General features: G+C 37.9%; 1 protein-coding gene across 2 annotated transcripts in view; it reads right to left on the bottom strand.

The window, feature by feature from the left end:
• RABGAP1L (RAB GTPase activating protein 1 like) overlaps nt 1–24293 on the bottom strand; it is a 781286-nt gene that overhangs the window by 315135 nt on the left and 441858 nt on the right. For both annotated transcript variants that reach the window (XM_010367378.2, XM_010367376.2), the window contains exon 15: nt 4879–4953. In XM_010367378.2, the coding sequence (XP_010365680.1) occupies nt 4879–4953 (75 nt within the window). The remainder of the gene's footprint in view (nt 1–4878; nt 4954–24293) is intronic.

Below are 24293 nucleotides of genomic sequence, written 5' to 3'. Positions count from 1 at the left end.
AAAGGAATTGTGCCTAGTCATAATTTTTTTTAAAAAAAATTCAATAGTTTTAAACATGCTAGATTATTCAAACATAATCCTTCCTGAGTTGGAAAGCTTCTATAAATGCCAATATTAGTATACATACAGTAATTTAACCTTAACAAAGAACATAATCTTCTGAATGTCTAAAAAGGTACATGTTCAATTAAAAAATTTAAAACTACTAACAATAAATATGGTAGAACATATATTTGGTTACAAATTATCTAAGGTATTTTCTATAATTTTTAGAGTAAGTGAAATATAATCAGATCATAATTTATTATGACTAAGAGATAAAGACTAATATTATTATTATGAAATTACAAATTATTATTGTATATTTGATTACAAATGCAGTTGAACATTGTAATGGTTGCAGGCAATCTGTACTATAACATTCTCCAACTGTAAATGACAAATCTCTTGTAATTTCATAAATGGATGTATAAGAGTCTACTGTGATAAACATTTAATTCTCACTGCCTAAACTACTACACGTTACAAAGCTATTGTCAAAGCATCTAGAAATTTCCAAGTACAAGAGGAGGCTAATTAATTCTTTAAACTACTTAGACATGAAAAAAATCCTAAAAATTCAAAACTGTTTTTGAACATACTTTCATTTTTGGTCTTACTTTCTTCTCAAGCAATGAATGTGAAATATAAATGACTATGGGTGAGGAAAGGACAGCAACCCAAAAAGAAGCAGGCTCTGACAGTGATTAATATGGAGCTTCCAAAGATGTCTGGCAGCAAAAAGAAGCAATAGCTTATGTAACTGATAACAAATTAGTCAGTAAGACCCTAATAATGTATCTCCCTGGAACCTGAGATAGTGTGTTTGATGAATTGTTTAAACCAGTCCGTATTCTTCCATTTGTTTAAACCAGGGAGACAAAAATATAGTAAAAAATAAATTACAGTTAACTTCTGTTATTCAAATTGGTTGAATGGATGGGGTGGTTAGTTAATGGAATATACTAATTAACAGAATCATCAAACACACTGCCAATTAAAAATTAGAATATGATATGTTTTTCATTAACAGAATGCTGAATATTAGTTCATCTTTCTCTTAAGGATTCTAAAAGGATTTCTATATTTCAAGTTACTTTTACAAAAGCCATGACAACACTGAATAATTCTATTAATGTAGAAAGTGTGAGATACTAGACCAAATTTCTGTCCCTCTTGTAACATACACTGGAAACTATCTTGTTGCATTTCACAAAGGCTGACTCATCACATGGCCCTTATAATAGTAGAGTACATAATGTAGAAAAACATTCTAGGTATTTGAGCTCTCTAGTTATTTGAATCTCTCTCTTTCTCTCTTTGGGGGCGGGGGTGGGGAGGGTGTTTCCAAATAATTATGAACTTACAATTAACCCAAACTCCTGTAAAATCCAAAACAGATTTCTCAGAGAGATATTCTTCTCACTGAACATTTATAAATATAATATGTTAAACAGGGCTAAAATGCTAAACTATGGTAGCATTTAATGTAATATGTTAAACAGGGCTAAAAATGCTAAACTACGGTATGTTCAAAGATTACTTTGTGGCCGGGTGTGGTGGCTTACGCCTGTAATCCCAGCACTTTGGGAGGCTGAGGTGGGAGGATCGTGAGGTCAGAAGATCAAGACCAGCCTGGCTAACACGGTAAAACCCGTCTCCACTGGAAAAAAAAAAAAAACAAAACTAAAATTAGTTGGGCATGGTGATGCACGCGCCTGTAGTCCCAGCTACTCTGGAGGCTGAGGCAGGAGAATCACTTGAAGCCAGGAGGCGAAGGTTTCAGTGAGCTGAGATCACACCACTGCACTCCAGCCTGGCGACACAGCGAGACTCCATCTCAAAAAACAAAGATTACTTTGTTCAAACCAAAGCTTCATCACCCATGTCTTGAACTTCAGCTTCTCATCCAAGTAATTATAAAGGCTTCCTTTAGAAGAAAGATGGCTCTGAACCTTGAAGAAAACATCCATGTCACTGGGTATGGTCTCCAGCCTCTTAGGGTAGGGACCTGACTATTCTAGATTCTACTGGGTTTAGAAGGGGAACAAGGGCCCCTGAGAATTTGTGATTATAAAGTAACTGGTCATCACAGGAAGTCCCAAAAAGGTGAGATGTAGAGATATCAAAGAAAGAAGAATAACAAGAAGATAGAAACTGTCATAAACAGACAATAACGCAACAGAGGAAAAAAAATCAATCTCAAAGAGAGACAAAGTGAAAATCATAATAGAACTATTATAATTAAAATCAGGTTTTCAGAATTAGGACCATGAATCTATTATAATTGCTCTTCACTTCCAGAATGCTAAACAATGCTTTCCTTTTAAACTTGTTGGACCTCTCTGTTACATTTGACACAATTCATTGCTTCCTCCCTATTGAGAATCTGAACTTCTTTAAGGATTTTACTTCCTCATCATCCCTTCTAATGTTTGCTGTTCCTGGGATTTAATCTTTTTACTCTATTCATTCTTCTAGACAATCTGATGTAGTCTCATGACTTCAGCTTTCATTTCTCCTCCAGCATTAATCTCTAGTATGCAACTGGCTGCTGAACATCTATCTCCACATAGATGTCCCAGGAATAACCTCAACTCAGATAATTGGAAACAAAACTTATCACTGGACGGGTGCAATGGCTCCTGCCTGCAGTCCCAGCACTTTAGGAGGCCGAGGTAGATGGAACACTTGAGATCAGGGGTTCAAGACCAACCTGGCTAACATGGGGAAACCCCATCTACTAAAAATACAAAAATTAGCCAGGTGTGGTGGCACATGCCTGTAATCTCAGCTACTTGGGAGGCTGCGGCAAGAGAATCACTTGAACCTGGGAGGTGGAGGTTGCAGTGAGCTAAGTTTGTGCCACTGCACTCCAGCCTGAATGACAGAGCAAGACTTCATCTCAAAAAAAAAAGGCCGGGCACGGTGGCTCACGCCTGTAATCTCAGCACTTTGGCGGGCGGATCACGAGGTCAGGAGATCGAGACCATCCTGGCTAACATGGTGAAACCCAGTCTCTACTAAAAATACAAAAAAATTAGCCAGGTCTGGTGGCAGGTGCCTGTAGTCCCAGCTACTCGGGAAGCTGAGGCAGGAGAATGGCATGAACCCGGAGGCGCAGTTTGCAGTGAGCCGAGATGGCACCACTGTACTCCAGCCTGGGCGACCAAGCGAGACTCCGTCTCAAAAAAAAAAAAAAGAACTCATCAACTCCTAAACTTTTTCCTTCATTCAATCTCAAAATACAACATTCATCCAGCCACCAAAGCCAGGAAACTAGATATGTCACCTCTGACTGCTCCTTTGCCAGTCCATCCACAAACCTAACAATTTTGCTCCCTGAATGTTTCTTAATTCTGCTTTTCTCTGGGCTCTCAACATCTCTCATTTAAATTGACATTTACTTTTCCTTTTTATTATTATTATTTTTTTGAGACAGAGTCTCCTTCTGTTGCCCAAGTTGGACTGCAGTGATGCAATCAAGACTCACTTCAGCCTTGACCTCCCAGGCTCAAGTGATCTTCCCACTTCAGCCTCCCAGGTAGCTCAACACCACTACGGGTGCTGACCACAACTATGGGTGCTCACCACCATGCCCAGATACCTTTTGTGTGTGTGTGGTAGAGATGGTGTCTCACTATATTGCCTAGGCTGGTTTCAAATTCCTGGGCTCAGGTGATCCTCCTGCCTCAACCTCCCAAAGTTGTGAGATTACAGGTGTGAGCCACTATGCCTGGCCATATTGATATTTTCTACCTGGTCTCTCTGCTGCTGTCTGTTTCCTTTAATTCTGCCCTTTACACAGGTATGAAAATAATTTATCTAAAATGATCATATGACTGTATTATTCCCTTGCTCCCAAGTGATCAATGGCTCCTCATTAGCTCTAGAATAAAGTCTGCATTTTTGACATATTACAAAGTCTTCACAATTTCCCATCTTACTATTTTTACATCATACCACTCCCTGTGTACAATTGCTATAGTAAACTGTAATTTCATATTGTTTCCTTTGTATACTGTGCCCTATCATATTTCCATACATTTTCTATATTGTGACTTTTGTCAATAATTCTTTTCCCTTCCCTTTCCCCTCTCACCTTCTCCAATCTCATTTATGTCTTGACAAAGCTGCCAACTCCTCCAGAAAGTCTTTTCTGAAAGTTCTGGCAGAGCTTGGTTGGGTAATTCTCTTCTCTATTCTCTTAACCTGTGTATCACTTTCCCTTAGCATACTGTAAGTTATTTAATGAGTATGTATTATTTTTGTCATCAGAAAAATAAAGACACATAAAAGAGAATAAAAATTGTAAGTGCATGCCTACATTATCTGTGCCCCATCTTGGACTATGAAGCCTTTGAGAACATAAATTATAAATGATTCATCTTTATAACCCCACTTCATAGCCCAGTACCTGACAATTGATGCTCAATAAATGATCTGTCAAATGAAGGTAACTGACAGGAAAGAAGATATATAAAAATACATCGCAGAAATGATAAAGGACTTTTTTGTCACAGTACAGTGGGTCTTAACGGTCCAGGTCCTGATATTTGGGCAGTTACACCGACTTCTTTAATTCCAGAGAATTCTAGTTAAAAATAACTCCAAATAAGCAATTTATCCTTTTCTAGCCAACAAAACTAATTCCATTGAGAAACTGTCCTATTTTTGACATAATATCTCTTATTTTATCACCTAATGTACATTTTTAAAAAGATATGCCATATGTAATCTCCATCAGGTAAATGGGAAATAAGAAGGAAGAACAAAGGCAGTAGAAAGTAAAATAAACTTGGCAGCACTGTGCTATTTATCACATGGACCGTTACTTACATGCAGCAGTAATACAGCAGCAAGAAAAGACTGCCCTTGACAGTAACCAATGTCTTCATCATATACAGAGTAGGCCTAGAGAAAAGATGAAAAGAAAGAAATATCATAAATAGTCACAGATTTTAACTTAAATGTTAGCTCATACCAGGCTCCTGCTTGTTCCTGTCCCTGGGCTGTCCACCACAATTCCACTGGTCTTTCAAACTTGAATGTGTGTATCACTAGCACAGTGAGATCCCGAAAGAGGCTGTGTATTTCCTAAAGCAGCTCTATGTCCCTTTATCCCAGGTTAATCTTTAAAATTTTGAAATAAAGAGATGCTCAGGGGACCTAAGTTAATTTTAAAAGATCCATTATGGTTTGAGATCAGCTGTATGAGACCACAGGAGGCAGAGGCAAAGGGTAGGAGAGAGTAAGAAGATTCTAAGGTTGAAGTGTGAGTTCAAATGCACTAAAAGGGGGAAATTTTGATATTTCTGAGACTGTAGTGCAGATTTGCTATTCTGACAACCCCACGCCAAAAAAAAAAAAAAAAAAAAAAAAAATCCCTTTAGAACTTCCAAAATTTCTCAAAGACCTTTTAAACTATCCTGCCATTTTTCATGAAGGCTGAAGAGTAAAAATGTTTCCTCCAATCTATACCACCGGGGTAAACCAGAAATATTTAGCATTGCCCCGTGCTTTTTGCAAAATGGCTAAGGGCCTCACGCTACATATATACCTGCTATTTCAGGTGCTTTGGCTATTCCACAGCTTTAACATCATCTGGAATACAGCCAAAGAGGCCAATTTATAAGAAATACAGCATTCCTTGGGAAGTAAGTATCATATCATTCAACTTAACATTCTCTCTTAGTTTTCAGAGGAAATGAAATAAGGCTGTATGCTTAGTGTATACTAATTAGTACTACAAACATCTAGGATTCTCTAATGCAAAAAAAAAAAAAAAAAGACATTAGTTTTTGAGAGGCTGAATCAGTTACAGCAGGTAGAGTGTGCAGATCAAAGGGCAAAGAATAGGCATTAGAAAGCTTTTTCTGCAAAAGTTCAGAAAGTAAATATTGTAGACTTTGAGGGAACACTTACAGTACTGGTTGCTTTTTTTTTCTTAAGGGATAGGACTTTTTTTTTAAACAACTTTTTAAAAGGTAAAACCATTCTTACATTGGGGCAGTACAAAAATAGGCTTCACGGTCTAGTCACTGAACCCTGAATTAGATTTTTAAAATTTAGATGTTGCGATATGTGTGTGTGCATGTATATATTTTATATATATATAAATATGTATATATATTTTATACACACACTATATATATTTTTGAGACTGAGTTTTATCACCTAATGTACATTTTTACATTGTGCATTGGAGTTGTACAGATTTGTACAGTAGGTTGGAGTGCAATGGCATGATCTCGGCTCACTGCAACCTCTGCCTCCCAGGTTCAAGCAATTTTCCTGCCTCAGTATATACACACACACACACACATATATATATATATATATTTGAGACTGAGTTTTATCACCTAATGTACATTTTTACATTGTACATTGGAGTTGTACAGATTTGTACAGTAGGTTGGAGTGCAATGGCATGATCTCGGCTCACTGCAACCTCTGCCTCCCAGGTTCAAGCAATTTTCCTGCCTCAGCCTCCTGAGTAGCTGCAATTACAAGGGCCCACCACCACACCCAGCTAATTTTCATATTTTTAGTAGAGAATGGGTTTCACCATCTTGGCCAGGCTGGTCTTGAACTCCTGACCTCAGGTGTTCCTCTCACCTCAGCCTCCCAAAGTGCTGGGAATACAGGCATAATAATCCACCATGCCCAGCCTGCCAAATATATTTTTAAAAGACTCTCAAAGAGTCCAGGATGTGTATCTCATCCCATGTATTCCATCTATGTGTTGTACTTCATTTTAGTGAGGAGATTTCCATTTAATTTGCCTTATAGAATGTATTTTTATTTTGTCAGTATAAAAATTGTCTCTGTCTAGGACAAGGCTTATCAAAGATAACTAGGAAGGCTTCACTTATGGAGGGTAAGTGTAGTATTCCCCATATGCCAAAGTTGTCAGACCACAGAGTCTGGAACTCCCTTTTACTAAAAAATATAAACTGTATTGATGTATAGCTTATATTCAGTGAAAGGCACACATTTTAATTGTACAGTTTCTTGAGCTGGGGCATTTATGTCGCCCTGCCATTATAAATATTTCCATCACTCCAGAATGTTCCCCCATGCCTCTCTTTAATAAACACCTCCACTCCAGGCAACCACAGATCTGAATTTTATCATAATATATTAGTTTTGCGTTTTTAAAATGCATTTTTAAAAATTTCATATAAATGAAATCCTACAATAATGTACTCATATAATATGTATGCTTTTGTGTCTAGCTTCTTTTACTCAGCATAACATTCCTGAGATTCTTTCATGTTGTGTGCGTCGGCAGTTCACTCCTTTTCATTGGTGAGTAGCATGAATATATACTGTAGGAATATACCACGATCTGTTTATTCATTCCTCTGTTTCCAGCTTTCGGCTAGTATGAATAGGGCTGCAAATATATACATGGTATTTGTGGATACAGATTTTCATTTTCCTTGAATAAATACCTAGGAATGGAGGTTCCAACTTCAAATATTAAGGGTAAGTTTATCTTTATAAGAAATTGCCAAATTGTTTCCCAAAGTGGTTATACAATTATTACACCCCTAGCAGCAACATATGAGAGTACCCCTTGCTTCACTTCCTTGTCAATACTTGATATTGTCAGTCTTCTTCCTTTTAATTAATTCCTATAGTTTTGACTTTCATTTCCCTGGTAGCTAATGATACAGAAAATGTTTTCATGTACCTTTAGACAATTGATACATATTATTTTGTGATTGTTCAATTTCCTGCCCAATTATGTGTTGTTGGTTTTTGTTTTTTGGTTTTTTTGGAGGCAGGGTCTGACTCTGACACCCAGGCTGGAGTGCAGTGGCATGATCACCACAACCTCCACCTGCCAGGCTCAAGGGATCGAACTACCTCAGCCTCCTGAGTAGCTGGGACTACAGGCTGCCCCACCACACCCAGCTAAATTTTTTTCTATATTTAGTAGAGATGGGGTTTTGCCATGTTGCCCAGGTCTGGAGCTCCTGGGCTCAAGTGATCCACCCACCTCAGCCTTCCAAAGTGCTGGGATTACAGCCTGCCCAATTGTTTGAGTTGTTCATCTCATTATTGTTGATTCATAGTTCTTCATTCTGTATATGTTCTGTATACAACTCTGTCTGAGTTCATTCTGGATGCTATAACCAGAATACCACAGACTAGGTAGCTTATAAACAAAAGAAGTTTGTTTCTCATAGTTTTGGAGGCTACAAAATCCAAGATCAAGGCACCAACCAATCCAGTCTGATGAGGGTCAGTTTCCTGGTTCACAGAAATGGTACCTTTTCATTGTCTCCTCACATGGTGGAAGGGGCAAACAAGCTCCTTCCGGCCTCTTTTATTAAGGCATTAATCCCATTCCTGGGGGTTCTGCCATCATGATGCAATCACCTATCAAAGGCTCCATCTCTTTTTTTTTTTTTTGAGAAGGAGTCTCACTCTGTCGCCAGGCTGGAGTGCAGTGGCACGATCTCGGCTCACTGCAACCTCCACCTCCCAGGTTCAAGTGATTCTTCTGCCTCAGCCTCCCAGGTAGCTGGGACTACAGGCATGTGCCACCACGCCCGGCTAATTTTTTGTATTTTTAGTAGAGACGGGGTTTCACCATGTTGGCCACGATGGTCTCCATCTCTTGATGGCGTGATCCACCCACCTCGGCCTCCCAAAGTGCTGGGATTACAGGCGTGAGCCACCATACCCGGCGGCTCCATCTCTTAATAGTATCACTTTGGTGGTTAGGATTTCAACATACGAATTTTGAGGGGACACAAACAATGGGACCATTGCCAAGTCCACTGTCAGATATACATATTACGAATATGTTTTCCCAGTCTATGGCTTGCATTTTCATTTTCTTAGTGCTGTCTTTCAAAGAGCAGGTTTCAATTTTGACAAAGTTCAATTTAATAGTTTTTGTCATTTATGGTTCATATTTGTGTTTGTACATGCCCTGTTTCTGTGTCATGAATATTTTTTCCTATGTTTTCTTTAGAGTTTTTTTTTTTTTTTTTTTTGGTGTTTACATTTAGGTCTGTAATCCACTTTGAAATAAGAAGTTTTAAAAACCGGATAAGTCTATGTTCTACAACTTACATCTTTTGCAAAGCAGTTTATTCTAGATTCCTTGCATTTCCATATACATATAGGAAATAATTTATTGTCTTCCTAGGAATGCCTACCATGATTTTGACTGGGATTGTGTTGAATCTGTAAGTAAATTTGGAGAATGATATCTTCACAACATAGAGTCTAACAGTCATGAACCTGGTAAATCTATCTCCATTTATTATTTCTTAGGATTTTCTACATGCATAACCATGTTGTTTGTGAATGTGTTTTACTTCCTCTGGCCATATGCCTTCTTTTCTTGCCCTACTGCACGGACTCCAGTACTATATTACAGTGCATGCCAATACAATGATGAATGTAAGTGCTGAAAGAGGAAGGACATCTTTGTCTTCTTCCAGATGCTAGGAGTCAAACATTGTCTTTCACCATGAAGTATGTTAGCTACAGATTTTCCATAGATATCCTTCATTAGGTTTAGAAGTTTCTCTCTATTCTTACTTTGCTGAGCATGTTTTATCTTCTGTGGGTACTGAATTTATAAAATGCCTTTCATGCATCTATTACAACTGAGAGACGGGACTAGCTGGATTTCCTAGGCCGACTAAGAATCCCAGAGTCTAGCTGGGAAGGTGACTGCATCCACCTTTAAACACGGGTCTTGCAACTGAGCTCACATCCGTACGCCAGACCAATCAGGTAGTAAAGAGAGCTCACTAAAATGCTACTTAGGCAAAAACAGGAGGTAAAGAAATAGCCAATCATCTATCGCCTGAGAGCACAGCGGGAGGGACAATGATCAGGATATAAACCCAGGCATTCGAGCAGGCAGTGGAAACCCCCTTGGGGTCCCCTCCCATTTTATGGGAGCTCTGTTTTCACTCTATTAAATCTTGCAACTGCACACTCTTCTGGTTCGTGTTTGTAATGGGTCAAGCTGAACTTTCGCTCACTGTCCACCACTGCAGTTTGCCACCGCTGCACACTGGCTGCTGACTTCCATCCCCCCGGATCAGGCAGGGTATCTACTATGCTCCTGATCCAGTGAGGCTGTGCCCATTGCCACTCCCAATTGGGCTACAGGCTCACCATTGTTCCTGCGCAGGCTAAGTGCCCAAGGTTCGTCCTAATCAAGCTGTATTTAATAGAGCTATAACACTCACCACATGGCCCAAGATTCCATTTCTTGGAATCTGTGAGGCCAAGAACCCCAGGTCAGAGAACCAGAGGCTTGCCGCCATCTTGGAAGCAGCCTGCCACCATCTTGGGAACTCTAAGAACAAAGACCCCCAGTAAGACAATGATCATATTACTTTCTCCTTTATTCTGTTAATGTGGTAAAATACATCGATTTTCAAATGCTGGACCAACCTTGTATAACTGGGTCAAGAGTTATTATCCTTTATATTACTGGATTAAGTTTGTTATTCTTTTTGTTTTGTTTTGTTTTGTGGGGTTTCTTGGAGAATATTTTATGAGGAATATTGGTCTGTAACTTTTTCGGTAATGCCTGACACATTTTGGTATAGGGTTATGCTGGCCTTATAAAACAAGTGTGTCAGTGTTCTCTCTCACTCTGCTTCTGAAAGAGTTTTGTGTAAGACTGGTATTAATTCTTCTTTAACCATCTGGGCCTAGAGTTTTCTCCTTGGAAAGGTTTTTATTATGAATTAAATTTCTTTAATGGAAATAGAGCTATCCATATTTTCATTTTCTTTTTGTTTCAATTTAAATAACTTGTGTTTTTCAAAAAATGTATCTAAATTGTTAAGGTTACTGACATAAATTTGTTCATAAAAGTCCCTAATTGACATTTTAATATCCGTCTCAAAAAAGAAAAAAAAAAAAGAAAAAGAAAATCAATGAAATGAGTTGTTCATTTGAAAACATAAAATAAACAGCTAGACTAAGAAAGAGTGAGAGAAGACTGAAAACCAGAGATAAAAAAGGAGACATTATAACTGACACTACAGAAATTAAAGAATCATAAGAAATTATTGTGAACAATTATATGCCAACGAACTAGATAACTTAGAATGGATAAATCTGTGTACATATAAAACTGATCAAGGATGAATTATAAAGAAATAGATGAGTAAGGAGACTGAATCAGTAATAAAAAGTCTCCTATCAACAAAAAGTCAAGATAGTTAAAAAACTACCAAATATGTAAAAATATAGCTGAATTCTACCAAATATTTAAACTACTAACACCAATTTTCTCAAACTCTTCCAAATAATTGAAGAGGAGGAATAATTTCCAAACTCATTCTGCTAGACCAGCATTACTCTGATACCAAAACCAGACAAAGGTACAACAACAACAACAAAAGAAAACTACAGGCCAATATCTATGATAAACATACAAGCAAATATTCTCAACAAAATACTAATTAGCCAAATAGAACACCACGTCAAAAAGATCACCCACCATGATCAAGTAATTAATCCCAGGGATGCAAGGATGATTCGCTATATGTAAATCAATAAATGTGATACATCACATAAGAAGAAGAAATGATAAAAGTCATTTCAATAAATGCAGAAAAATCATTTGACAAAATTCAGCATCACTCCATGATTTAAAACTCTCAAAATTAGATATAAAAGAAATGTACCTCAAAAAGGTAATGGCCATATATGACAACCCATAGCTAACATCATGCTGAATGAGGAAAAGCTGAACTGGAACAAGATATGGATGTCCACTCTCACTTCTATTCAACACAGTACTGGAAGTCTTAGCCAGAGAAATTTGGCAAAAGAAAGAAATAAAAGGCATCCAAATTGGAAAGGAAGAAACTGAATTGTCCCTGTCTGCAGATGACATGATTTTATATATAGAAAACCCTGAAGACTGTACCAAAAAACTTAGAACTAATAAATGAATTTAGTAAAGCTGCAGAATATAAAATCGACTTATAAAAGTGTCTTAGTAGCATTTCTGTGCACTAACAGTGAACTGTTGGAAAAAAGAATCAAGAAAACAATTCCATTTAAAATATCTACAGGTTTATATCTGAAAGACAGGCCATAACAAATGCTGGCAAAAATGTGGAGAAAAGGGTACCTTTATACACTGTTGATGGAAATGTAAATTAGTATAACCACTATGGAGAACAGTTTGGAGGCTCCTCAAAACACTAAAAATGGAACTACCATATGATCCAGCAATCCCATTGCTAGGTATAATCAAAAGAAAGGAAATGAGTATACTGAAGAGATATCTGCATTCCCATGTTTATTATAGCACTGTTCATATTAGCCAAGACTTGGAAGCAATGTAGAGTCCATCATCAGATGAATGGATAAAGAATATGTGGTACATATAAACAACAGAGTGCTATTCAGCCTTAAAAAATAATATCCTACCAATTGCAACAACACGGATGGCACTGGAGATCTTTACGTTAAGTGAAATAAACCAGGCACAGAAAAACAAACATCACATTTTCTCAATTATTTGTGATATCTAAAAATCAAAACAACTGAATTCACGGACATACAGAATAGAAGGATGGTTACCAGAGGCTGAGAAGGGTAGTTGTTGGGAGAATGCAGGGAAAAGGTGGGGATGATTAATCAGAAAAAAAGAAGAAAGAATGAGTAAGACCTACTATTTGATAGCATAACAGGGTGACTAGAGTTAATAATAACGTTATTGTACATTTAAAAATAACTAAAAGGGTGTAATTGGATTGTTTATAACACAAAGTATAAATGCTTCTGAGCATGAATACTCCATTCTCCATGATGTGATTATTTCACATTGTGTGCCCATATCAAAACATCTCATGTAGCCCATGAATATATATACCCACTATGTACCCACAAAATTTAAAAATTAAAAATTAAAAATGAAATAAAGCTATAAAAACATTTAGGAATAAATTTAACCAAGGAAGTCAAAGATATGTATACTAAAAACTGTAATATATTGATCAGATAAATTGAAGAAACAAATAAATGGAAAGATATTCCATGTTCATGGACTGGAAAAATTAATACTGTTAAAATGCCCATACAGTCCAAAGTGACCTATGTATTCAATAGAATCCCCATAAAAATGCCAATGACATTCTTTACAAAAACAGAAAAATAAAACTTTAAGATTTATATTGAACCACAAAAGACCTTGACTAGCCAAAACAATCTTGAGCAAAAAGAACAAAGCTGAAGGCATCACATGACTTGGCTTCAAAATATACAACAAAGCTATAGTAACCTAAACAGCATGGGACTGAGATAAAAACAGAAAGCTAGACCCAAGAAACAGAATAGAGAGCCTAGAAATAAATTCACACATTTAGAGCCAACTGATTTTCAACAGAGGTACTAAGAACATACAATGTGGAAAGAACAGTCTCTTCCATATATGGTTCTGAGAAAACTGCATATGCAAAAGTAGAATAATAGAGTTAGACCCTTATCTCTCACCATTTGCAAAAATAAACTCTAAATGGATTAAAGATATTAAGACTTGAAACTATGAAACTACTAGAAGAAAATAAAGAGAAAACGCTCAAGGACAGTGGTCTGGGCAATGATTTTTTGGATATGACTTCAAAGGCATAGACCACAAAAGTAAAAATAGAAAAAAGGGATTGCACCAAACTAAAAAGCTTCTGCATAGCAAAGAAAACAACCAACAGAGTGAAGAGACAACCTACAGAATGGGAGAAATTATTTGCAAACTATACATCTGATATGATTTGGCTGTGTCCCCACCTAAAATCTCATTTTGAATTGCAATCCCCAAAATCCCCACGTGCCAAGGGAGAGACCAGGTGAAGGTAACCGAATCAGGGGAGTGGTTTCCTCCATGCTGTTCTCATGATAGTCAGTGAGTTCTCATGAGATCTGATAGTTTTATAAGTGTTTTGTAGTTCCTCCTGCATTCGTTTTCCTTCTTGCCACCCTGTGAAGAAGGAGCCTTGCTTGCCCTTTGCCTTCCACCATGACTGTAAATTTCCTGAGACCTCCCTCCCATGCTGCACTATGAGTCAATTAAACCTCTTTCCTTTATAAATTACCCAGTCTCAGGCAGTTCTTTTTAGCAGTGTGAAAACAAACTAATAAAATATCTGATGAGGGGTTAATAATGAAAATTATATGAGGAACTCAAACAACTCAATAGCAAGAAAACAAACAACCCAATTTAAAATAAGCAAAAGACGTGAATAGACATGCCTTAAAAGAAGACATACAAATGGCCAACAGGAATATGAAAAAATGCTCAGTATCACTAATTGTCCTGGAAATGCAAATCAAAACCGCAATGAGATATCACCTAACTCCTTTTAGAATGGCTATCAAAAGACAAAAGATAACTGTTGGCAAGGATGTGGAGAAAAAGAGACCTTTGCACATTGTTGGTGGGAATGTAAATTAGTAAAACCATTATTCAAAACAGTATGAATGTTCTTCAAAAAATTAAAATTCGAACTACCATATGATCCAACAATCTCACTACTGGGTATATATACAAAAGAAATTAAATCAATATATTAAAGAGAGATCTGCACTCCCATGTTTATTACAGCACTATTCACAATAGCCAAGATACAGAACCAACCTAAGAGTCTTATCAGCAGATCAATGGATAAAGAAAATGTGATATATATATATACACACACACAATGGAATACTAAGCCATAAAAAAGACAATCCTGTCATTTTCAACAACATGGATGAAACTAAAAGATACTACATTAAGTGAAGTATGCCAGGCACGGAAAAACAAATACCACATGATCTTACTCATATGCAGACTCTTAAAAAAAGCTGACCTCATTGAATTAGAAAGTAGAATGGCGGTCACCAGAGGCTGTGGTGGTCAGGAGGAAGGGGGTGTTGAGGAGATGTTGGTCAAAGGATACATAATTATAGTTAGATAGGTGGAGTAAGTTTAACAGGTCTACTGTACAGCATGATGCTTACAATTAATGGCAATATAGTATATTCTTACAAAATGCTAATTCTAGAATCTAGGTGGCAGGTTTTTGGATGTTTACCTTGTAATTCTTTCAATTTTTCTGTATATTGGAAATTTTTCATAATAACAGTTTTGGGGAAAAAAATTCTTTGGTTGTACCCAGTCCCTCTTCCTGCTCTGGACTGCAGACTACTTTTCTGGCTATGCTCCCAAAAGTAATTTATACCTTCATTCAGCAAGTGAGTATTTACTGAGCACCTACTGTATATCAAAAACTGTGCTTAGTAAGACATATACAAAGTTGAAAAGACATAGTCCATGCTCCTAGCATTTAGCCCTCTGGAGGAGGTCAACATGTAAAATGAAATAGTGCACAGTGAGAGAAGTGCTGACAGTATATGGAAGCTCAGAGAGAAAGAGTAAATAACCAGGTCATAGCACAGGGAATAGAGGTAAAGGCAAGGAAAGCATCACAGACAAGGTGATGTTGTCTTAATTTCAAAGAAGATGGCATGACCAGAAGTGTTACAAACTTGACCCCATGTTTTTGAAGGAAGACTATAGAAATTATTCAGGCATGCTGCAGAAAAAAGGGCATGTACAAAGGCATGAAAGAACTTGACATATTTGTTATGTGCCAGATGGAATGCTAAGTTATTTTCAATGTTTTCATTTAATCTCACAAGTCCTGTGAGATGCAAATAGGTTTACGGAAGGTGCCTAACTTGGGCAAGGTCATATAGCTAGTAAATGGTAGAATCAGCATTTGAACCCAAGTCTGTTTCAACACAAAGCCCATACCCTTAGTACCTTCATTATATCACTTATATTCTCTCTGTGCTGAATTACGCTTCTTAGATATTTGTGTTCGTGTCCATGGAAGATGGGGGGTACCTATGTTCTCATTTGCCTTGGGTTTCAATAGAGATGGAGGATAGAATTACCTATCCTCAAAAGGAAAAAGTAACAAACTGATCAAGGGAGGCTTAATCCTGTCTTCTGGGCTTAGAAAGGAGGACTTTTAATTTCGTTATGTAACATATTAATTATCATGCTGACCACAGGATAAAACTTAGGAAACATAGAGAGTTGATAAGGCTTAATATTTCTGGTGCTAACATTTATACATAATGTAAGTGCTCCTTAATAAAATAAATACGGAAAATATTTGACTTTATTTTTTTTTTGCCTTGTAACTGTTATCCATTGATAAGAATGCTAACTTTGAAAATAAATTTTCAGCCGGGCGCGGTGGCTCAAGCCTGTAATCCCAGCACTTTGGGAGGCCGAGATGGGCAAATCACGAGGTCAGGAGATCGAGACCATCCTGGCTAAATGGTGAAAACCCGTCTCTACTAAAAAATACAAAAAACTAGCCGGGCGAGGTGGCGGGCGCCTGTAGTCCCAGCTACTCAGGAGGCTGAGGCAGGAGAATGGCCTAACCCGGAAGGCGGAGCTTGCAGTGAGCTGAGATCCGGCCACTGCACTCCAGCCTGGGCGAACAGAGTGAGACTCCGTCTCAAAAAAAAAAGAAAATAAATTTTCACAGGGCAGTAGGGCTTTCTTGGTTAACCCGAAACACACAATGACTACTACTGCTCTTGACTTACCTTAACATTATTATAGGAAGTTTTTAGTTTTCCAACTAGATTATACCTAAACATTTATCTACCAGTCTCTTTTCTCCAAAATGCTCCCTCACACACAAACCTTAACTGGGTTGCTACAAGAAATACAGAATGGTATTTCTCTTTTGTCCCAGGAATGGGCAACATGCAGTACTATTTGATAAGATAAGCACATTTATAGGTAAAAAGGAAAGCTCAGACTCACAAAAAGGGAAATCAAAAGATGTTCTCTAACAAGATAAAGAGGCTGCCATGTGAGAGTGCAAGAATGGGTCAAACTTCTAAAACATTCCCATTCAGCTTCTTGGTACTGCTAACATAAATGACATATTTGCCAATTTACTTGCTATTGATAAACAGTGGCAAAGTTCATCAGTTTTAACTCTGACACATATTTCTCCAATGTCTAATGTAAATACTGAACTGTCATGATTTTTTCAGTACAGATTGAATAGCAATGTTGAGAACAGACAATACTAACACAGACCTCCTTTTTTACTTTAACAGGAGCTTGATAAAGCAATTTGCCATTTATGGATAAACTGTTTCATCTATAACCTACAAAGAACTTCTGCCAACATGAGGCTAAAACACATAAATGAGCCTTTGGATTATCATTTTTGGCAGCAGTAGCCCTTAAATGAGTATGTCAGGGGAACAACCAAGTAAAAAATATGTGGAATAAATTTATTTACAAACTGAAAAGAAATCTGTTCTCACATAAGCTGGGAGACACAAAGAGATACCAAAGAAAGCCTAATTTTAAGTAATCCCACAATCAGCTGAATAAAAAGAGGTCATAGAGTGACAAAAATCATAAGACACTAGTTGTTTAAACGAAATTACAGAAACATTTAAAGAAAGATTACGCAATATAGTATGTAAGAATTCAAGCAGCTTTCAAAGAATTCTTTGCATTAATTTCTCTACCTGTTAAATAACTAACATTTATTTATTAGTTACTACTACTCTACTGTTCCATTTATTTACATATATTAATTTATTTCATCATTGTAGCATCCCTCTGGGAGTAAGTACTCTTATTATCCTCAATTTTATAGATAAAGAAGCTAAGGCCAGGCACAGTGGCTCACACCAGTAAACCCAGCACTTTGGGAGGCCAAGGTAGGTGGATCACCTGAGGTCAGGAGTTCAAGACCAGCCTGGCCAAACTATGGCCAACATGGTAAAATTCCGTCTCCACTAAAAACACAAAAATTAGCTAGGCACAGTGGTGCATGCCTGTAATCCCAGCTACTCGGGAGGCTGAGGCAGGAGAATTGCTTGAACCCAGGAGGCGGAGGTTACGGTGAGCTGAGATCAGGCCACCGCACTCCAGCATGGGCAACAGAGCAAGAGGAAAGAGGAAAGGAAAGAGGCGAGGTGAGGCGAGGTGAGGCGGGGCAGGGCTGGGCAAGGTGAGGTGAGGTGAGGTGAGGTGAGGCAAGGCGGACAAGAAAGGAAAAGAAAAGAAAGAAAGAAAGGAAAGCAAAAGAAAAGGAGGGAAGGGAAGGGAGGGGAGGGGAGGGGAGGGAAGGGAAGGGAAGGGAAGGAGAGGGAAGGCAAGGGGAGGGGAGGGGAGGGGAGGGAAGGGAAACTAAGGCACTAAAAAATTAAATAATTTATTCAAGGTAGGTTAAATAATTTGTTCCAGTTAGAATGCAGCAGAGCTAGAATTCAAACTCTGGCAGTCCAGCTCCAGAGCCCAGGTACTCAGCCACTGTCACTATTTGGTCTCTGGATCTCATGACATTCAAGTGAATGACCATAAAACCTAACTATAAAATGCCATTTTTTCTTTTTAATGTGTGTTTCATAACTATTCATAAACCAACCAGAAAAATGACTTTAGTTGAAGAATGTAGAGAAATAGGGCAGTGGCTCACGCCTGTAATCCCAGCACTTTGGGAGACCGAGGCGGGCGGATCACCTGAGGTCGGGAGTTCGAGACCAGCCTGACCAACATAGAGAAACTCCATCTCTACTAAAAATACAAAATTAGCCGGGTGTGGTGGCGCATCCCTCTAATCCCAGCTACTTGGGAGGCTGACACAGGAGAAATGCTTGAACCTGGGACCCCGAGGTTGCAGTGAGCCGAGATCACACCACTGCACTCCAACCTGGGCAACAAGAGTAAAACTCCATCTCAAAAAAACAGAAAAGAAAAGAAAAGAAATAACCATAATCACAAAATTCACTAGGGTGGTTTACTGTGGTAGGGGAAGACTGGATATAAGAGGAGCACCTCGAAGGTATTAAAAAATATTGGTGGCCGGGCACGGTGCCTCAAGCCTGTAATCCCAGCACTTTGGGAGGCCGAGGCGGGCGGATCACGAGGTCAGGAGATCAAGATGATCCTGGCTAACACGGTGAAACCCTGTCTCTACTAAAAATACAAGAAAATTAGCCGGCCATGGTGGCGGGTGCCTGTAGTCCCAGCTACTTGGGAGGCTGAGGCAGGAGAATGGCGTGAACCTGGGGGGACGGAGCTTGCAGTGAGCCGAGATCGCGCCACTGCACTCCAGCCTGGGGCACAGAGCAAGACTCCGTCTCAAAAAAAATATATATATATATTGGTAATATTTCCTAAGTTGTAAGTTCAAGGATGTTACTTCTGCTACTTTTTCAAATAATACATTATTTTTATTCATTTGAATGAATATTACACCATTTAAAAAATTAGTTAAAATATTTTAAAAATTACTCATTAGTAATCATCCATTCAATGGTTTGTGTTAAGATTTCAATTTGGGTGATTTTCTCCAGAATATAAATATATTGAAGACACATCTCAAGGCTTCACTGGAGGTTAACGTAAGATTCAAACAGTGAAGTAGATAATAAATGACAACTATTCTTCTTGGGGATAATTGTACAAATTATACAAATTGTACAAACTGTATACAGATATATACAGTTAATTCTCATTGTTCTTAATAGTTATGTTCTATAAAGGTACCCCAACACTGATTATAAACAAATACTGAATTACTACCCCTAGGGGATAATAGAGGGTTGGGCTCCTGAGAACTTCTGGTCACAACATTTTCAGCAACCAATCAATACACAAAGTTGTTTTAAGTGTATTTCTGTTTAAAGATACCTTATTTAATATATATTGTTGATTCATTAGCATTGAACTCATGGCCAGCATTACTGTAATTCATGCCTCAATGAAGCTTATGTAATGTGTATTTTCTTTGCAAGGCACATCACAGCCTCTGAGTCCCTAGAAACAGGAGACAGCATTTCAGCACTGCACCTAGGGATCGTTTCAAACAGAAAAATCACCAAGAAGCACAGAAATGCAAAAAAACATGGCGATAAATATATTGCAGGAGAATACTTGTTTACAGTATGAGAAATGAAATAAGAAGACAGAACTCTTATTCCACCTGAACTTGAAATGTGTGTATCAGGTGACTCAAATTTTTTGACACTGCATATTCACATATCAGTGAATAACCATAAAAGTATTGAGAGCATTGACTTTGTGGTTACAAATAAATTTAAGTAAGTAGGTGAATTGGCAAATGTGGAATCTGTAAATAATGAGGATCAACTACGTGTGTGTGTGTATGTGAGTACATATACATATATGCATGGGCATTCCCTTTCCTTAATGACAGGAATACATTCTGAGAAACGTGCCATTAGGCAATTTTGTTGTTGTGCGAACATCATAGAGAGTACTTACATAAATTTAGGTGATACAGCTTATTACACACGTAGGCTATATAGTATAGCCTATTGCTTCTGAGCTATAAATTTGTACAGCATGTTATGGTATATGCTATTTAGTCTTATGGACTGAATAGTAGGCAATTCTTTACTGGGTTGATACAAGAAACCATGGATGTGCTATAGTCTTATACAACAGTATGATAATTATTTGAGTGTCTAAACATAGAAAAGGTACAGTAAAAATGTGGTATAAAAGATTTAAAATGGCACGCCTGTATAGGGCACTTACTGAGAATGCAGCTGGCAGGACTGGAAGTTGCTCTGGGTGAGTCAGTGAGTGAGAGATGGGTGAATGTGAAGGTCTAGAACATTACTGTACACTAATGTAGCCTTTATAAACACTGTACACTTAGGTTACAATAAATTTATTTTAAAAATATTTTTTCTTCAATGACAAATTAATCTTAGCTTACTGTAACTTTATTTTATAACCTTTAATTTTTAAAACGTGTCAACTTTTGTACTTTGCTCAAAACTACATTGTACAGCTGTACAGAAATTCTTCAATATGTTCTTTATTTCCTTGTTCTATAATATTTTTCTACTTAAAATTTTTTCATTTATTTGTTTTTACTTTTTAAGCTGTTTTATTTAAAATGAAGACACAAACACCCACATTAGCCTAGGCCTATACAGGGTCAGAATCATCAATATCAGCATCTTCCGCCTTCACATCTCGTCCCACTGAAGGTCTTCAGGGACAAAAACATGCAAGGAGATGTTATCTCCGGTGATAAAAATGCCTTCTTGGCTGGGCACAGTGGCTAATGACTGTAATACCAGCACTTTGGGAGCCGAGGCAGGCAGACCATTTGACATCAGGAGTTCGAGACCAGCCTGGCCAACATGGTGAAATCCCATCTCTACTAAAAATACAAAATTAGCCAGTTGTGGTGGCAGGAGGCTGAGGCAAGAGAATCACTTGAGCCCGGGAGGTGGAGTTTTGCAGTGAGCTGAGATTGTGTCACTGCACTCCAGCCTGGGCGACGGAGCAAGACTCTGTCTCAAAAGAAAAAAAAAAAAAAAAAAAAAACCAGGCCAGGCGCGGTGGCTCACACCTGTAATCCGAGCATTTTGGGAGGCTAAGGCGGATGGATCACCTGACGTTAGAAGTTCAAGACCAGCCTGACTAACATGGTGAAACCCCATCTCTACTAGAAATACAAAAATTAGTTGGGCGTGGTGGTTCACATCTATACTCCCAGCTACTTGGGAGGCTGAGGCAGGAGAATTGCATGAACCCAGGAGGCGGAGGTAGCAGTGAGCCAAGGTTGCGCCATTGCACACCAGCCTGTGCGACAGAGCCAGACTCCAACTCAAAAAAAAAAAAAAGCCTTCCTCTGGAAGCCTCCTGAAGGACCTACCTCAGGCTGTTTTATGGTTATTTTATAAGTAGAAGAAATACATCCTAAAATAACAATTAAAAAGCACAGTACAGTAAACACATAAACTAGTAATATAGTTGTTTACTGTCCATATCAAGTATTATTTACTGTACATAATTGTATATGCTATACTTTTATATACCTGGCAGCACAGTAGGTTTTATAGCAGCATCAACATAAATAGGTGAGTAATGTGTTGCGCTATAATGTTATGAGGCTGTGATGTCACTGGGTGATAGGAGTTTTTCAGCTCCATTATAATCTTACGGGACCACCATTGTAAATGCAGTCCATTGTTGACTGAAATGTTGTTAAGGGATGCATGATGGTATATCTTACTAGATACACACACACAGCCATATCCAGAACTAAATCGAAAGAGTTTATTGTTGCATTAGCCTACAAAAATCATAACAAAATATTTTTAATTAATAAAACCAAAATTGCTATTGATTATAACAATGAATTATTAGTTTTAGAAAGGCCCACAAGCACTGGAAAAATTAAGTCAGTAAAGTATTAACATAGGTATATTCCCAGACTACAATTTTACATTTAAAAAATTGGTTCTAAATAAATATTTTATTAAAATTTTTCAGTACCCAATATTCCTCATGTTCTTTTTTCCTCAAGCCTTTAGAATCATTATCAACTACACGTTTTCTTACTCCTTTAGTGTTCAGTACAGGTAGTCCACAGTGATGAACAGATCATTTTCTAAAAGTTCTTTACCAGTTTTTCTTTGAAACTCAGCATGTATTTTCCCATAAAATCAATATGGTTATGAGGTTCTTAGATTAGTCTAGATCATAAAATTAGCCCCTAAATATACAGCCCAGAACAGTAACTAGTTGGCAGTACTTTAAAATCACTCTTTGTTAATAAATTTACTTAAAAGTTTTCTAACAGTAGCTCTGAATGCTAAACATCTCAAATTCCAGCTCTGCCACTAACTAGAATTACTTAACTTCCCTAAACTTTTATTTCTTTGTCTGAGGCAACACATATTTATTATCTATCATGTGGAAGGCTAGGGTAAACAATGAACAAAATGGACAAAAAATTGCTCTTATATAGCTTATTTTCTAGTGGAAGATGATAAACAATGGCCATAATAAACAAATAATGTATATAGTATCTTTGAAGGCAGTAAGTGCAATGGTGACAAAAGCAGAGAAAAGGGCTGAGGATTGCTGGGCTAAGAAGAGGTTCCAACTTGAAAGAGTGGTTAAAGCAGGCCATATTGAGAAAGTAACCCTTGAGCAAGGGATTTAGAGAGGTTAAAAAGCAAGCCATGTAGATCTCTTGGATAAGTGTTCCAGGCAGAGGGCACAGTCAGGGCAAGGGCTCTGAAGTGTGAGCAAGGCTGGCAGTGTGGCTGGCACAGAATGCATGATAGAGAGAATAGTCATACATGGAGTTTACAGCCTGGTAAATCACTGTAAGAATGCTGGCTTTTATACTAAATGAAAAAGAAACCCACTGGAAGCAAGGTGACCAGGTAGGAGATGTTAGTTTAGACCAGGGTAGTTACAGTGAAGTGGTGAGAAATAATCAGATTCTGGCTATATTTTGAAGGTGGAGTCAGTAAGATTTCCTAAAAAATTGGTTGTGTGGTGCTGGGCAAGGGAATCGTGTGCAACCTGTTGACCATTCCACGGTTGCAAAAGAATATGCCTTGGGCCTGGAATAGTTTCTTACATGAAGATCAGGAGCCATCACAGCATACCTTTTTTAGGAATTTCTTTCCCTCTTCTGAGTTTGATTTATACTTCTTTGTTCTCCTTAAGTGTGTGTCATATGGCATTTGGCTTACCCCATTGCTATTTCTGTCCCTGGTGGACAGCGAACAAGGTCCTTCACTTGCAGCACAAGAGAGGTGTATACAGATCACTCCCTGCCACGGCTGTGAGACAAGATTCACTGACACTTACTACTGATGCTGTTGTTCTGTTTATTCTCTTTGTGAGTACAGTGTTGTTCCATCCAGTGCCTCTGTGAGTCATGCTTTTCTTGGCAACCCTAACACCTGCAAACCGTGTTGTGGGTTAATATCCTGCGATTGCTCTTCTGGTGGTAGGCAACAGGTATTACCTAGTCAATATGTAGTGTAAGAGGAAGAAATTAGCATCAAGGATGATTCAATGTTTCTGGACTGAGCAATTCAAAGAATGGAGTTACTGTTAGCTGAGATGGGAAAAAAAAAAAAAACTACGGGTGAGCAGCTTTTGTGAGAAAGATCAAACATTCAGTTTTACATAGGCTGTATTTGAGATATCTGTTAGAGCTCTGGAGGAGAAATCAAATAGGCAATTGAATACATAAGTTTGAAGTACAAGGAATTGGTTGGGGTCAGATATATAAATTTGGAAGTTATCAATGAAGGCATGTTATTTAAAGCCATGGGACTGAATGAGGCTTCCAATGCAATAAGTGTAGATGGAAAAAAGATGTCTAAAGACTGAAATGAAGAAGCTGAGAAAAAGAGAAAGCAAG

The sequence above is a fragment of the Rhinopithecus roxellana genome, chromosome 8 (genome assembly GCF_007565055.1).
Source record: "Rhinopithecus roxellana isolate Shanxi Qingling chromosome 8, ASM756505v1, whole genome shotgun sequence".
In the NCBI taxonomy this organism is placed as follows: domain Eukaryota; kingdom Metazoa; phylum Chordata; class Mammalia; order Primates; family Cercopithecidae; genus Rhinopithecus; species Rhinopithecus roxellana.
The sequence above is the reverse complement of the archived record's forward strand: the minus strand, read 5'-3'. Positions and strand labels throughout refer to the sequence as shown.